This window comes from Anoplolepis gracilipes, chromosome 2 (assembly GCF_047496725.1).
Source record: "Anoplolepis gracilipes chromosome 2, ASM4749672v1, whole genome shotgun sequence".
In the NCBI taxonomy this organism is placed as follows: Eukaryota; Metazoa; Arthropoda; class Insecta; order Hymenoptera; family Formicidae; genus Anoplolepis; species Anoplolepis gracilipes.
Genome location: NC_132971.1, coordinates 2,564,671 through 2,580,740, shown reverse-complemented (window position 1 = coordinate 2,580,740; position 16,070 = coordinate 2,564,671). Strand labels below are relative to the sequence as shown.

At 41.6% G+C, this 16,070-nt stretch overlaps 3 protein-coding genes across 53 annotated transcripts in view; 2 read left to right on the top strand and 1 right to left on the bottom strand.

Annotated features, from left to right (window-relative positions):
- Psq (pipsqueak) overlaps positions 1-6,136 on the bottom strand; it is a 53,899-nt gene extending 47,763 nt beyond the window's left edge. The window contains exon 1 of one of the 2 annotated variants that reach the window (XM_072911004.1): positions 5,088-6,136. In XM_072911004.1, coding sequence (XP_072767105.1) covers positions 5,088-5,095 — 8 coding nt within the window. In that variant the 5' untranslated portion in view covers positions 5,096-6,136. The remainder of the gene's footprint in view (positions 1-5,087) is intronic. The other variant, XM_072911007.1, reaches the window with a different exon arrangement.
- LOC140663171 (uncharacterized) lies at positions 344-2,340 on the top strand. The gene is made up of 2 exons (XM_072887152.1): positions 344-487; positions 2,113-2,340. The coding sequence occupies exons 1-2, from the start codon at positions 344-346 to the stop codon at positions 2,338-2,340; spliced, it is 372 nt and encodes a 123-aa protein (XP_072743253.1).
- Positions 6,137-6,610: 474 nt separating the features above from the next.
- LOC140676205 (uncharacterized) overlaps positions 6,611-16,070 on the top strand; it is a 229,874-nt gene continuing 220,414 nt past the window's right edge. For 31 of the 50 annotated variants that reach the window (XM_072911027.1, XM_072911016.1, XM_072911014.1 and 28 more), the window contains exons 1-5: positions 6,612-6,780; positions 11,801-12,001; positions 13,084-13,478; positions 13,579-13,822; positions 14,096-14,273. In XM_072911027.1, coding sequence (XP_072767128.1) covers positions 11,828-12,001; positions 13,084-13,478; positions 13,579-13,822; positions 14,096-14,273 — 991 coding nt within the window. In that variant the 5' untranslated portion in view covers positions 6,612-6,780; positions 11,801-11,827. Of the gene's footprint in view, positions 6,781-9,576; positions 9,736-11,239; positions 11,714-11,800; positions 12,002-13,083; positions 13,479-13,578; positions 13,823-14,095; positions 14,274-14,773; positions 15,457-16,070 lie in introns of those variants that run through there. The other 19 variants (XM_072911056.1, XM_072911060.1, XM_072911059.1 and 16 more) reach the window with 5 other exon arrangements.

Genomic DNA, 16,070 nt, shown 5'->3' with positions numbered 1-16,070 from the left:
GGATAGTACCAGGAGAAGTTAGAGGGTGAAGAGACAGACAGAGGGAGGGAGGAAAAGAGAGAAAATGGTACGCGAGACAGAGCGAAGAAAGAGAAGGATTTCATATCCTTCTCCCGCCCTCCCTCTGTCGTTCTCCTTCTAGCACGGCTCTTTTTGTGCTTCCCTCTTTCATTCGTTTGAGATATACCGGGTGCAACGACGGGAAGAAAGGAGGAGGAAGAGGAGGAAGAGGAGGAAGAGGAGGAGGAGGAGGAGGAGGAGAGAGGAAAGGGAAGAGAGAAGAGACAGAGATACAGAGAGGGAGACAGGCGAAGAGAATGGCAAAGTTCTCTCGTTCTTCTGGATGAGTCAGGCGCAGGTCAGACGAAGGGGAAGGACGAACAGGAAGCCGGGCAGTGGGAGAAAGAAAAGAGAGAAAGAGAGAGAGAGAGAGAGAGAGAGAGGGAGAAGAGAAGAGAAGAGAAGAGAGACCGTGCGAAAGAGAGAGGCGGCAGCAGCGACGGTTTAGCCGGGAGAGAACACGAAGACCCGAAACGGGGACAAAGAGAAAATGACAAAGGCGAGAGGGGCGGCGGATTCGATTGGAAAGGCAGGCAGAGGGGCCTCTTTCCAGCGTTTTCTCCGTATTACGTTCCATGCGTACTTTCCGTTGTTCCTGCGCGCGCTCACACCGACACTCACCCACAATCATACAAATATACACACACACAGACACACAAACACCCATACAACATCGTACACCCGCGTTCTCTTTTCTTTCTGTCGTCCCTCTCGTCTCCGTCGACCTCTTGTCCTATCCTTCTCCACGTCCTCTACGCCGTTCTCCTTCTGCTTCTCGTTCCATCGCCTTCGTCCATCTCGATATCAGTGATTGTACACGTATGCGTATACGTTATATGTATGTACGCCTTGTCTCAATCGTCGTACGAGGTTTCATGTCGCGCGGCTCTACGCTCCCGCGGCGAGAGGGCGGCTTTGTACGTGGGTGAACGGGAAAATGTCTTTTGAAACCTTTCTAGGTCGCTCTCAATCGTCCCCACTGTCAGTCATACACACGCGCGATCTCGCTCCGTGCCGCTCTCGAGAAAACGCTCGCCTCACTCGCGACGATGGAGCCATCGAGCCATGGAGCCATGGAGCCATGGAGCCTCCTCCCCCTTTCCCCTCGAACACACGGCTTCTTACTATATTTCGGACGAAGAGACGCAAAAAGAATGTACACATCAAACATTGAAATATAATAACATCTGTAATTCAAGATGCTCGCATATGCGAATGTTGATGATATATTTAAATGACATAGTGGTGAAATAAACATCCACGCAGATTTTCATAGAAAGATGTCCAAAGAGTGAAAAAAAAAGACTGAAAAAATTAAAAATAAAAAGAATATTAAAATTCTTTGTATGTTTTTTTTTTGTTTTTTTTTTGGTCATCGTATAAAAAATTACAATTATGTTTATTTTATTCTTTTAGCCTCTGTAAATGAGAGAAAGCATAAGAAAGAGAGAGTGAGTGAGAAAGAGAGAGAACATTTTTATATTTAGAGAAATTCTCAATCCTTCCAGTGTGCATATGAGAAATATGCAAAAGAATTGCTTCTGTGTCCAAACGGAGAGGAAATGATTATTCGTCTCGTTTGCCAACGGAAAATCTTTCCTATCAATTCGACAGTATGAGAGATTCTTATATTGCGTCGCAAAGTTAAACATCATCCTATAAACGCGCCCACCCGTCGTCATCGCGACATTTCACAAACGAAGTTACGAACGAGCGTACTATTGAGACAGCGCGCAGCCGAGAGACTCGTTCTCGCTTTTGCAATTTGTAAATCCCGTCGCGCGGGGCATTACGGTACCGCGATCCTCGCGTTCCCTCTCTTTTTTTCGCCGATTCGCATCTGGTCGTCCTCCGGAACTCGATCCTTGAATCATGCCGGGTGGGGAAAAAAAGGGGCAGGAAGAGAGAAGGAGGCGATCGATGGAAGAGGAGAAGAGACGTACGAGGAGAGAGGCCGAGGAGAAAGGCAGAGAGATAGAAAGAGGGAGAGGGTGAGAGGAACACGGGAGGGAAGGGAAGCTAAAGCTAGAAGAACGCGCGAAACAGAGAGAGAGAGAGAGAGAGAGAGAGAGAAAAAAAGAAAGAGAGAGAAGGGGAGATAGAAATAGTGTTGTTCTATCGAACGGCGGGAAACGAACACAAGGCAAGGCTGAGAGAAGGAACAGTAAAATTGTGGAGAATGTGCACGCGCCATCATCAGGGTGGCCTAGATTCAGCCAAGACCTGCTTTCTAGGCAGCATTTCTCTTTATCATCGGCGGCGCGCGAACGCGATGTATAAGCGAACCGTTGCTCGATACGCGCAGGAGAAAATCGCACGAGATCGCGGTGATGATGATGATGCCACGAGCTATGTCTATCTCTATCTTTCTTCGTCGTGAGACGAAAGATTGACATTAAACTCGCGATTCTTAAGCGAGTCCATTAGGAACGTTTACACTTACATTCAGAGATCGAAGGTAAAACTTCTTATATCGCAATCGTATAGGAATATTTTTCTGATAAGTCATTTAAAAGAAATAATCTGTCGAAAATACATTCCGCATTTTTTTTTTTTTTTTTTTTTTGACAATATCATATCTGTTATATGATAAAGTATTTTCAATAATTCTAATCTTTTTATTACAAACTTTGTTAAGTACGAAAATATGCGTCTAATATTAGAATTTCCTTTCGTTAAGTATATCTTATATTTGTTTGAAAAATGATATTACAATAATTAGATCGGAAAGAAATTGAAGGAAGAAACGAATTTCGCAAAGACAATAAAGTTCTAAGCCCTTATCGAGCGACAAGACGAATTTATTAATGTATCGCCTGCGTGAGAAGAACATGGGTTGAAGAGGGGCGGGGGAAGATAACATGGGCACACGTTAATAAAACGGTAATACAACTGCGAAACTTTGCCGATCCGTCATCATCAATCATCGGCGATTTTCTCGTATTTGACAATCATTTAATTATCGATAAACCCGTTTATCGCACGAGTACGATGAAACGAGTGCTCCCCAAGCTTTTCGTCGGTCGTGTCACGCACGACATCGACACGCGATGCAGCTGGCGATCGTGTAGGGTGAAATACGACGATCGTCAATCGTCAACGATATAACGCCAAGTTTTGTCATCGAACGAGACGCAGACCGAAAGACAGATGAAATGTGTGCTACTAACAATGGGAATCTATATTCATTTGTATTGTGGAATCGATGTTTCCGATATTATTGTTAGCAAAGTCAGTCTACCATATATTAATAAGACAAAAAGGTTCTTCCAAGAATAATAAGTTATTAATTGATATCGTTTTACTCTCTTTTATGGGATACTAGTAATTATAACATATCAACAATTAATTTTCAATTGCACTATCGTTATTTCTGATTATCTAGTAACTATATAAATGACAAAAGGTGTATCTGTAGATTTTCAGTATAATGACTATCTCTCTTTGTTCATTTTATCGTAAAGAGAAAAAAATTCAGTGCGAATGTCGTTAATTAAATTCTCCTCGTCTAAAGGTATTTTTCATCGTATCACTTTATTGTTTTATTTCAAGATTCGATTTTCGAGAAGCAATAGCGAAATTCTTTCAACTCTTGCGATATCATTTCTCAAAACTATCTTCAAAATCTACATCAAAGCATTACAACATTTTGTTTTATTGACACGCGAACATTTTTATAAAATAGAATAGATCAACTTTCTGTACCTGGTACCCGTATAATTTCCTTGGACCCACCGCGTCGAGAGTGATTAACGGCGCGTAAACTCACGGGCGCGTTTCTCGAGCACGGTCGCAAATTGCATCCGAAGTGTATCCCGCGCATTCGTAATCGACGATTATTGGACGAGTATCGCGCACGTGACCTACCGTAACGGGTGACACGGCGGTTTCGAGGCGATGCACGCGGGCGTTTATCGGCGGATAAGCGGACGAAAACCACGCGGCTTTACAAAGACGCACGCGCTTTTACTCCAAGGAATCGTTTTAAATTCATCTCGGTTCCGTTCGTGAGACAGTTCATTTAAGCACAAAGATTATGCCTCTATGTATACAATTAGTTATGTATGTATGTGTGCAGCTGTGTAGCGACCGAAGCACCCTGCAGTCAAAACAATGCGGCTTCGTCTGTGGCTATAAAGGAAAAGTGAGGAAAATCAAACGGTCGATAAAGATATCAATTTTCCTCCTCTCAAAAACATGATTAATCACCGCCGCGAATATATGTATATGTGTATTTCAATGTGTATCACACAATGCATGCACTAGAAATGCGTTAAAGATCTGATGATAAATTACGTTGATATTTTTATAATTATGGAAAATGTTATTTTATAAAATTATTCCAAATTTGCAAACTGCTTTATACATACGTATATGATTTTCGTGATTCTCTGTTTTGATACACACTGCTTTAATAAATACACAAATAAAATAATATATAAATCAATACGCAAATAATACAAATTAAACTTGAATACATTAAGTAGATAACTTATGCTGAGAATTATCATTAATCTCGAAGTGTACAACATTTCAGAATAATTAATAAACTCGGTTTATAATAAATCTCACATAAATATAAAAGTAAATGAAAATGCTGATAGATTTAAAAGCGATTATTGAAATTAATAACATCGTAACACGTCGCATGCATAATTTTACACACGACGATACTGTCATTCCCTCGTGTTTCACAATTGGCTCATTGACTGGCGCACTTGTTCAGAAAGCACGTGGTCGTATTGATAATCAAAAGGAAAAAAAAAGATACGCCGTACGGCCGCGTGCGTTTAAACGCAGCAAACAGTACGCAGCTATCGTATTTGTTTACAAAACAAATTTCGGCGCGTCAATGCGTAGTATTCTAGAAAAAGTGATAGTCATAATAATTCGCGTTATTAATGTCACGCAACGAGCGATGACAGATCGTGCGTATGTAATTCGCAATGCCGGATGCGAATAACGTTATTGAGAAAAAGCACGAGATTCGCGCGGAAAGATTCATGCATGATCGTGACAGTCCGTACCTTACCATGACCTGACCCACAAATCAAATCTTAGCGGAGCAGCGGTAACAGCAGCAGTTGTAGTAGTAACAGTAGCAGCAACAGTGGTGATGGTGTGACGGTTCGCGCGGTGATCGCCAACCCCCGCGTTGCACCAAGGTCCTGGGGGATAGGCATACACTTTCGCCGTATCAGATGATAAACACACGGTCCGTAACAGGGCGCCAAACGAAACGAAACGAAACGAGACGAGACGAGACGAGACGAGACGAGACAAACGGCCTCGTCAAATTACGGGTAAATACCCGTGTATTCACGTGCATGCACGCATGCACGCATGCACGCACGCACGCACGCACGCACGCACGCACGCACGCACGCAAGCTGTCACGCACGCACAGCCGGTATTGGCCGTGTCAGTCGTCGAGCGAGAGACACGCACTCACCGCGTTGGCCACTGGCAGCTGTCACTCACGGATTGCCCGTGAAAACGTCGCGGGCCGAAGTGGCATAGCGAATCACGGGGAGACAGAGACAGCGGGAGAGACCGCGAAGACGAGGAAGGGAGAGGGAAAGGGAGAGGGAAAAGGAGAGAAAGACGGAGCGCGAGACTCGACCAGCAAGAGAGAAGGAGAAAAGGGAAAAAGGGGGAGAAAGGGAGAGAGAGGTAGAGAAGGAGAGAGAAAGCGAGGAACATGCATGCACACTAGGGGGCACTGCGATGGCGGCGACGGATGGGCTGTGCTCCGTTGCGGACGGTGGCGCAAAGCGATTAAGCGATTTTGTTGTGGACCCCCGATTCTCTTCCCTTCGTCGGCTCTCTCTTCCCGGCTTTCCACTTCTCCCGCGCGTCGCCTTTCGCCTCTCCCGCGTCGGCTACGCTACGCCGCGAACGCGCTCTAGAACGGAAACCCGGCTTTTACCTCCACCACTCGTACACGTTCCCCACTGCCGGCCAATAGCCAATACCGTCACGGTATACGTCGAGCGGCAGGGCTGTCATTTTTGGACGCGCGCCTTAAAACAAAAGGGAGCCCCGCATGTATGTACGCCTTATGTATTGCCATCTCGAATTTAATCTCGTAGATCGTAGATACGTAACCGAGTATATTTACATTCGAGTCTTGTTTTTCTTAAAAAAAAAAAAAAAAAAAAAAAAAATAAATGTTTTAATTAAAATAATAAATAGACAAATATTCATACATAAATGAAGAAAATGTCATTTGTGAAACATTGTATTATCTTTCTTCTAAATTTACCGTTGTCAATGCAGTATTAATCCTGCTCTTTCTTTTTAATAAGAATTGCACTTGTTCTAGTATTTTTATCGTCTTAATTGTCACGCACGAAAAAAATTAGAATACATATATGAGCTTTTATCGTGGGGATTGTGGCAGCCTTGCGACTTGCGACGGTCCTACGTCGCTCTCCTTTCGCTCCCACTTTCACGTTCTCTCGATGCGCACAAGACGCGTTAATACGTTCTGCGCCGCGTCTGGGGGCGCTGCGACGGGGCGAGCCGTTTCCGTGTGTCTGCGTCTCTGGCGCTATCCGCTATCTTCCCGCAGAAACTCCATCGATCGAAACTGTGTAGCGCGGCCACGGCCATTGTGTAAAAAGGACCCATGACGCTCGGATAGTGCGCGCTGAGGAATGGACCCGTAGTTTCTCCAAGTTCGGTCCTCTTGTGATATTAGACTGTGCCAATATTTAGGTGAGTAAAGGAACTGTCGCTCGCTCTTCTTGTTTTCTTGAATTACGCATTATTACGAACCGCATGCGAATACCGTTGCCTCCGGTGGAAAGTTCTGCGGGAAATTAGGTCGCACTCTGACGCCATACCGCGTATCCACGTTTTTTTCACCTACCTACGTCGACGGGGAAATCGCGCACGGATGATCGATAGGAAGCAATCGACGCGAAATTGGTCGGATATTCTTCCACCGAGTTTTCCCGACCCTTTTCCAGGATTTTTCGCCATTTTGCCTGGCGCGAGAACGGCGAGGTCGGCCATTACGTACGCCTTACCAGATCGTGATTTTAGGCCGGTCCGTGACGTTGACTGGCGGTGACGCGGTCCAGTTTTTGCGGCGACGACGACGACGACGACGACGACGACGACGACGTTCGCCCGGCGTAAAGCGTCGTTCAAACGTATGTTAGAAATACGCGGGGGCGGAGGGGAGTGTTTGAGATCTACGTAAGCTGGACGAGGTAAGTCGAGTGAGAGAAACAACGACGGAGGTTATTGCACCTTAAACGGGTTATCGTCTAATAAAAATGATACTCTCTCGATACTTCCGCGACTTCGATTTCAAGCGGCGCGATCGTTCGTTCGGTATTTAAAGCGGAGCTTCGCATATAAATTTATGATCTCCGTGTTATGCGATATATACGACAACCGCTATGAAATATAAAATGGAATACGGATTTACATTTGTGATTTAAATTACAGTCTGAGCATGTATATTGCGCGCTGTGTATTGAATTTATAAATACAATTTGACAAATTAAAGCAGAATATTGCGATTAACGATGAGAGTACGATTGTGTGTAAATTTCTCTGTAATTTCTTAGTGATTTTCTTTAATTGGACAATGACAAGTTAGCTCGATACGAGAGGGGAGTTTAACGGGGAGGGGGAGAGTTGTTATATAACATAATCTTTATTATCGTGGCGCGATTACCGCGGTCATGTACCGCAACAGTTATATACATATTTGTCTCTAATGCTAACTATTTTATATTTTTATTATGAGAGATTAGATTTTGTCGGATCGACGATCGCTACTAATAAAAAGGTGATTGAGGTCGCGTATAAGAGAGATTCGGGAAAGCGTCGGCCATGACGCCCGTTAAATGCATAACGCGAGATGAAAAGCCAGAGAATGTCCGCCATGATTATTCGAAATGTGAAATTTCTAGATATTAACATAATCATACCAGCGTGCGAAATCGTTTCGACGAATTTTAATGAGCGGTTTAACGGTGAGATTTTGTAGAAATGAAGTTGGGTCAATCGCGAATCTCTTCAAGTATAATCATCTGTTTTGATTATCGGAATGTGATAACAGCGATAACGATGGGTCTTATAATTATATAAAAGGACGCGATATGAAATTTCATGCAAAAGGGCATGTAATTCTTGACAGAGAGAGATAGCGATTTTGTGCCTACTTTGTCACAATTTATTTTGGCATGCCATTCGACATTTGGAGTTCATTACGTCAGATTCCGGTCTGCTTTTATTTACTCTTGAAATTAAGTAAGCAATGGAATAAAAATGATATCACTCCAGGTAAAACGGAATCAAACTGTTTCGTAATAAGTTATAACAAACAATGAATGTTATATAATAATAGAAATGTCATTTTGAAGTAAAATTTCAAAATTTTTTTGTACATATTACAATTATACAAATAATAATTTAATATTTTTAAAATATGAGATGAGAGAAAACATATATATATATATATAAATAAAATATTTATAAAATTAGAGAGCATACTTTTAAAAATTTTAGATTCTCTTAGATTCGGAGAATGAATAGTTCTTCTATCATGATTATTATAACTGTTCAGTTAGCGACCAAAAAAGCTTAGTCATGATAGAATTACATAAAATACCTTTGCACATAAGAAAGTGGACTTTAATATACATCATTTTTATTACTTTGATGCTCTCTGTAATCGTAATTATCAATCATTCAATTATAAAATTTATAAAACCGTAGCGTACAGCTACATAACTTTGATATATTACTACTAGTGTAATTTTTTAATTAATGAATAATTTTCTTACAAATATTAACATATATTAGCCAATTAACTTTTCGCTTATTCGGAAATACAAGATAAGGACGACGATTGCCGTGTTGTTTTTTTGTTACATACAGTATACAATGCATTGCCGTATGTTGTGTATGAGAATCAGCATTAAGCTCAAATAAGATTAAAAAAACAGCAAGGTTACAATTTTGCAGTATGATAAAGTTTAAACCGAAGACGATTCTAAATTCTTATATTAAACTTATTTTAAGTAAATTTCTAAAATATAAATTTCGAATTTTTTCAAATAATAATATATATTAATATTTTTCAAATAAAATTGATTTGAAGATCTGTGATAAAATATATTATTGAAAATTATCTGATTGGCATTTATAATTGACAGTGAGATTTTTTCCAATCACTTTTTCATTGTTTCCGATATTTAATAGAAAAATTTATTTTGTTCCAAGAATCTTTAAACAAAGTCCAGAAATTTTTCTTTTATTTTCTTATTTATATCAGATGCATTTTGAGAACCACTGAAAAAGAAACTCGTAATTTTGACGCCGACCGACGTACATAGTATATACGTGTTTCGGCTTCGTCTGCGTCTCAATGCTATTCTCAATCACGTCGCAATATTTCCGTGGGACGCGCATGCGCACCGTTTTCCTGTTTTTCCCTCTTGCTCGTTCCGGGACGCGTCTTGCTCCCGTTTGCGTAGACGCCTGCGCCCTCCGGCGGCGGTCCGAGGTAGCAGAGCTAAAAGGCGTTGAGCTGCGCCATAGTTGAAAAGGGCAGCGCAAGTGGCGGACGCCGGGTCTGGACGTTCCGTGCTGTTTTACTTTTCACCGACTCCATTGCTGTGATATTAGATTCTTTTATATCTTCCTTATTAGGTGAGTGAGCTCTCGATTAATTACTTAATCGCGCGCGGTTCATACGATACGTGTTTCTCGGAAAGATCGCGCAAGATACGCGGTGATATGGCGTGGCGGGCGGTTCCACGAGATGGCGAATGTTTTGGGGGAGACGTCGAAATGTTGCGTCGTCGCGATCCGCATCTTCATAATCGTCGTCGTCGTCGTTGTCATTCGAGATAATGGTACGCGAATTTCCCGCGTAAATTACCGGTCGTTTGCGATTTCAGTGTGCTATTGTCCAGACGAGACGCATGAACGCGGGGAATTTGATCGGCGAGAGAAGGCGCGAGCGCGCGCGCGCGCGCCGAGATCGATCGCCGTGGTTTTCCTTCGTGAGCTTTTCACTCGGCGCCATTTTGTCCCGGGCACGGGCACGACCTCGCCAACCGCCATATTGCGATCCACGTCTCTCGCTTCGACGCGATTCCAGGGACGTCACGGGGCAAGAGAAGCGTCTCGCGTCGTCGCCTTTACGACGATCTCCTTTTTTTCTTCCCGCATTTTTTTTCGCGTCGTCTTTATTTTTCTCTCTATCGTCGACGATAATTTATCTTTTGTAATTGAACTTTTTGCGCTTATTTTTTTTTTTTTCCTCTCTCGAATTTCTAAGTATGTGTACATCTCTCTCGTTTTTTTTTTTTTTTTTTTTTTTTTTTTTTACATTCTAATGTATACACGTGTTTCGGGCGTGAGATGTTCCAATATAAATACACTGTCAGTACAAAGAATTTTATAATATACGTAACACGTGAATTATAGATTTTCAGTACTGACTGTGTATATCGGAATATATCTGTATATACATATATACAATTAAAAAATTATCTGTCAATTTGTTTCGTGAACACGCGTTGCCGCTCGATACATCGTCTGATGTAACGCGCTTTCTTACGCGAGATAACAATATAAATAGATTATGCAATCGCATGTAGACCGAGAAGCAATAGCTCTGTCTCTCTCTTTCGACGATGGCCGTGTCTCGCGATACTTCGCGACTGCGTACTTCGCTCAATTCCCCCTGCTGCGGGCATATCCAGTTCTTCCCCACCCGGTTGCGAACTGCGTGATCGATTTTCTGTATTTATTACGCGCTGCTAATATAAATCGCGTGCTGACGTAAATCGAGTTAGACCTGTTCCGATTTTATTTACCGCGTCTCGGGCGGTGACGCGAGAATCGCTGATACGTCATGACAAAAATGCGTGAAACGTAATTCGTGATTTACTTCATCGTTTTTTACGCTGAAAAGTTATGCAAGATTGTCAAAGTTTACTATATCGCGTTAGTTTCACGTACATATTTTTGGCATATTTTTTATGAGGTTTTCGCTTTATTAAATTATACTTTTATAAGCTTTTTAATAGTGTTTTTCCGGTGCATTAGAAATTAGTACTCGCGCGCGAGACTTTTTTTTTTTTTTTTTTTTTTTTTTTTTTTTTTTCGGATACTTTGGACGAGAGAGAGAGTTCAGTAGCGGTGCCAGCAGTAGCCGCTCCTGAATCCCGGGGGCCTCCGCAGTTGTTGCGCAAGTTGTGCGCGCAGCCCGGACATCGCAGCTGCGCGTGCGCGGTGCTTGCGCGTCCTCCTGCATCATCCCCACCAAATAGTAGTCCGTTACCGTTACGAGACACGCACAAAGGCCAGAAGAGCGATCTGACCGACGCGCTTGCATCGCACACGGCCATTTTGGAAGCTTCGACGCTTCGTTGCGGAGCTTTCGTCTCCGTCGTCTTCCCGCGAGAAGCGCGTGCGAAAAGGAGAAAGACCGGGGGAGGGAAGGACAGGATTGTCTAACCGGAAGGAAAGTCGAAAGGCGTACTTTCGCGGGTACGTCGTCCGGCTCGATGTGCGCGATAATAATCGGTCGTAGGAGGACGAGATAGCGTCGGGTCCGTTGGTCAATCAATAGGACGTAAGAAGGAATAAGAAGGAAAGAGAATCCCATTTCGTATTTGTATGTTATCCGGTTCTTCATTTGTTTATTTATTTGTTAGTTTGTTCGTTTATCGGCAGTCTTGCCTGTTTTTTTCCATCTGTGCAGAAACGAGGAAACGAAACCAGAACTACCATGGAGGACGACCAGCAGTTCTGCCTCAGGTGGAACAACCACCAAAGTACGCTCATACAAAACTTCGACACACTCCTTGAAAACGGTACGCTGGTTGACTGCACCTTGGCAGCGGAGGGGAAAACTCTCAAGGCCCACAAAGTAGTCCTCTCCGCATGCAGTCCATACTTTGAGGTGAGTGAAACGTTCTGTTTATCATTACTTAATCCTGCAATGCTTCAGTCTTATTTCCCAGAGTATAGTTTTAAAAGGATTATCACAATTTTCAAAGATCTCAATTGATTGTCTTTTATGTTTTATATATTAATCCAAAATAAGTTAATTGATATAATTTATGGCAAACTTCTGCTTGCTTTGTTTGTACTTTTCTGTTAAAATAGTTAAAGGAATATTTGTAAAGTAATATTTCTATCTGACGATGAAGATATAACCACAATAGTATTTAAATAGCAATGTTTATAGTTTTATTAAAAATCATGCCTGTTGCGAATTTTATCCAGTTGCTTATTAGCAAGAATACAATTTAAAATTGAGAAAATTATGACACAAGATAATTAAATATTTAATAAATTATAATTTTATTATAATTTTGTGCTATGAAGCTTTTCCGGTTGCTTCTTTGTCCTGTTGGCACCGTTGGGTTAGATCAATACGAAATACGTTGGTAGGGAGTGAAATAGATTGTTGAGAAGCAAAGGGAGGGAGAGAAAGAGTCTCAAGTTGAAACAAGATGGCCGTGCTTGTTGCCTGGGCAGGAGTATAATGTGCAGTCGGGGAGGGTGGGGAGCAAAAGCCCCCTCCTAGATTTCCTCTTGATCAATACAGGGAAAGCAAGATGGCTGATTTCCAGGGCACTTGCCCTGGGATTTTATCCTGATATGGGTGGGGATGCAGAGATGTTATTGCAGTAATTGAATACCATGAAAATGAATAATGTACTCGAATTAAATCTACAGTTTCAGAGATACTGCATATTCTAGAGATACTTTATATTCTAGTTGTGTGGTACATACGTATGAAACTTGTTTTTTTTTTTTTTTTTTTTTTTTTTTTTTTCTCTCTCTCTCTCTCTCTCTCTCTCCAAATAAGTTAATTGGCTTGTAATGTGTACTTTATGAATAATATTTGCATACTTATGTTGTATACAGAAAGTTACTAAAGCAATATTTGTCTAAAATTACAAATTTTTTCATAAATAAATTATTTTATATAATGTGTATTGTGTGTTTGAAGGAATATGTACTTTTATATTACAGTGCCTCCTCAGCGAACACTATGACAAGCATCCAGTCTTCATACTCAAAGATGTTAAATTCAAGGAACTTAAGGCGATGATGGACTATATGTATAGGGGGGAAGTCAACATTTCCCAAGACCAATTGGCGGCACTCCTCAAAGCCGCCGAGTCTTTGCAAATTAAAGGCCTTTCGGAAAGTAAAACTGCTGGTAGTAGTAAGATGGAGTCCAGACCACAGAAAACCGTCTCACAACCGATAGCACGCGTTTCACCATCGTTAGACATTCCACACGCGTCTTCCGGTCTAACGATAGAAAAGAACAAAGTTCCTAGGCAGAGTATGGCACAAGGTCCTGTAGGAGATATACCAGAGGATACGGCTAGTCCTCAAGGGTCGAAAAGGCTCTGCTCGAGGTGAGAGAAAGAATAGTTTTGTTATATAATATTTATATCTGAATATAATTTTTTTTTTTCGTTTTGGAAACATTAGTAAAAATCACTTTCTATCATACAGAGAAGGCTCACAAAGTCCAACATCAAGAAAAAGAAAGAGGTTTCGAAGAGGAAGTTTGGGCGAAGATAGTACGATAGAAAATCAAGATGCATCGAATTCTAGTGACATACCCCAACAAATGGGTGTACCAGCGCTTGGAATCGCGCCTGTGGCAGACGAGAAAGTACATGCAGACTCGACTGACTCTCTCGGCAGGTCAGCTTTGATGACGCAGTTAACGAAACCCGCCGACGAGATGTTACAGGTAAAGTGCTGCGAGTTCTTCTATTTCTCTTTCTCTTTTTATCGCACACGCGTGCCAACGCTCTAATGAGGCTGTCGCTAAAAGCGCTGTTTCTTTCGCTTCGTTGGTAAAGAAAAATTCGTACTTAATCCTACTGCTTTTGGTTTCTTACATATTGCAGTGTGGAAACGGTGTGAAACATTTTTTTTTTCTCTATCTGGTGCGGACTTAATTTCTTATGTAAAAAGACTTTTCAATATCAAGACTTTTAATATATTTTTAATTATTCTCTAGCTGTCAGTCGAAAAGCCCGAGCCAAATGATAATCTCATCGAGCCAAAGTCTGAATACTTAGAGGAATCTGAGGAATGCGTCGAAGACCTGACGCTGGACGACGATATGAACGATCTAAATGATATGGAACAGGACAACAATCGAGCCGGACCGTCCCATGACCCCAGTCAACACCCCAGTAAGTCTGCAATTCTTTTCATTATTACAGTTGTTCATTATTATAATTTTTGGTTTTATCGTAGCGGAATACAGGGTTTATTTATCTCAATTAGACAATATAAATTGCAATGACGTGCGTTTAAAGTTGCGCATCGTTAAACTGCGTACCGCGTCTAAGAGTATGGAGAATATACATACAACAGATAATTCCATTCTATATGAAATTTCATGCTCTGGAGAGAGTCAACGACAGTAGCGAATCTTCGATCCAAAAAATTTATTTGGATCGAAGCGGAGCTTGACGTCTAGTACAGTGATTGGAAAGTGATTCTTGAACAGGAGTCGCGATATTTTCGGTCGTGATAAATCGTGTTTCTCGTTAAATATAGGGAAGGGCTTATGTGTTAAACGAATGAATAGTTTTGGTGTCGCGAAGTCGTTTCGTTCTTTTGTTTGTTATCTGTTAAAGCGGGCCGTGTAACAAATTGGCCGACACTAGCTTGGGTTTCCTCGTTGCAGGTGGGGGGGCGGGAGCGCGGTCTCGGTCGAGAGGGAATTTGGGTAGTGGTGATGGTGGTGCCCTATGGGCTTCCCATTTCCTCGAATGTAAAAAAGTGCCAAACATGAGGCGGCCGCGCCCGGATGTTGACGTAGGCGCGTTGCTTAAATCACTGGCAAGTAAGCAGGGCAGGAAATATAGTTTAGACTCGGTTAAAATGTCCCTGGAGGCAATATTGCAACAGGGCGTTAGCACCACTCAGGCATCCGAGATGTACGGCATTAATCGCTCAACACTGCAGTTCTATTTGAAAAAATTGAACGTCGTCAGGAGGAGATGGAGGCAGCAACCTGCTAATACCCCGGTCCAGCCTAGACAGACTTAGTGTGCGCGTGTGTATGCACGCGAATATTGTAATGTCACACGCACCACACTCTTCTACGTCGAGTCCGATCAGCCAAGATTGTCAGTATTAATAGTCGCCGTGTAATTTCGTTTAAAACATTGGAGACTGATATAAAGATTCGGGATATTAGATCGTTTGCACAAATCGAACATGCTTTGTATAGTACATGCACATTGCTGACAGATATTCCTCTTTCGCATTTCGACGTTAAAATCTACTCACTGGAATCGAAACTCACCGACAAGAATCACTTCCAAACTGATTGTTTTAACAATAATTTAAAGATATATGCGAGTCCAAGTACGGCGAGCGACACGTACAAAGTATTTGAATTTTAAAATAGTCAAACTATCAGTATTATTTATCTGTTTCTTAAGTGTTAGACTAAGTGTAGATCGTTTAAAATTTGTGTGATTGCGACCTATACGTGTGTATGCAAATATGTGCACGAGAAAACTGCGGGACTGTATGTTATTCCGCGTAATTTGCCAAATATTACTTACTGTAACGAATCGTGAATATAGAGGGACGATTAGGAGTGTATTGTATAATATAAATGTATATCTTAAGCACTCCCACTGTATAAGGGAACATTGTTTGCGACTTTCCGATCGTGAAGCCCTGTGTTTCGCTGCGTAATTCCTTGGTCGGTCTTACATATGTGTCCTAAAATATTTTTGTTCCCCTTTAAAAGAGTTTATGTGAATAAAGTACCCTTCATATATATATATATATTTCTAGAATATATTTTTTCATGGTCGCGTTAATTGTTAATCACTTGATATTCTTAAATAAGAGTCTCGAATGATTCACAATTAATTTTGATTTATAATATTATATAATATTTTAATATTAATCTATTTGTTGTGTTGATCGCAAATTTCAAATGTAACAGAGCGAGGTCTCGTTTA

What these genes read in the sequence shown, in the direction of transcription:
- LOC140663171 (XM_072887152.1), top strand. Translation starts at nt 344, where the DNA reads ATGAGTCAGGCGCAGGTCAGACGAAGGGGAAGGACGAACAGGAAGCCG. An exon ending in AGACCGTGCGAAAGAGAGAG is followed by an intron (nt 488 to 2,112) that starts GCGGCAGCAGCG and finishes AAACAGAGAGAG; the next exon opens with AGAGAGAGAGAGAGAGAGAG.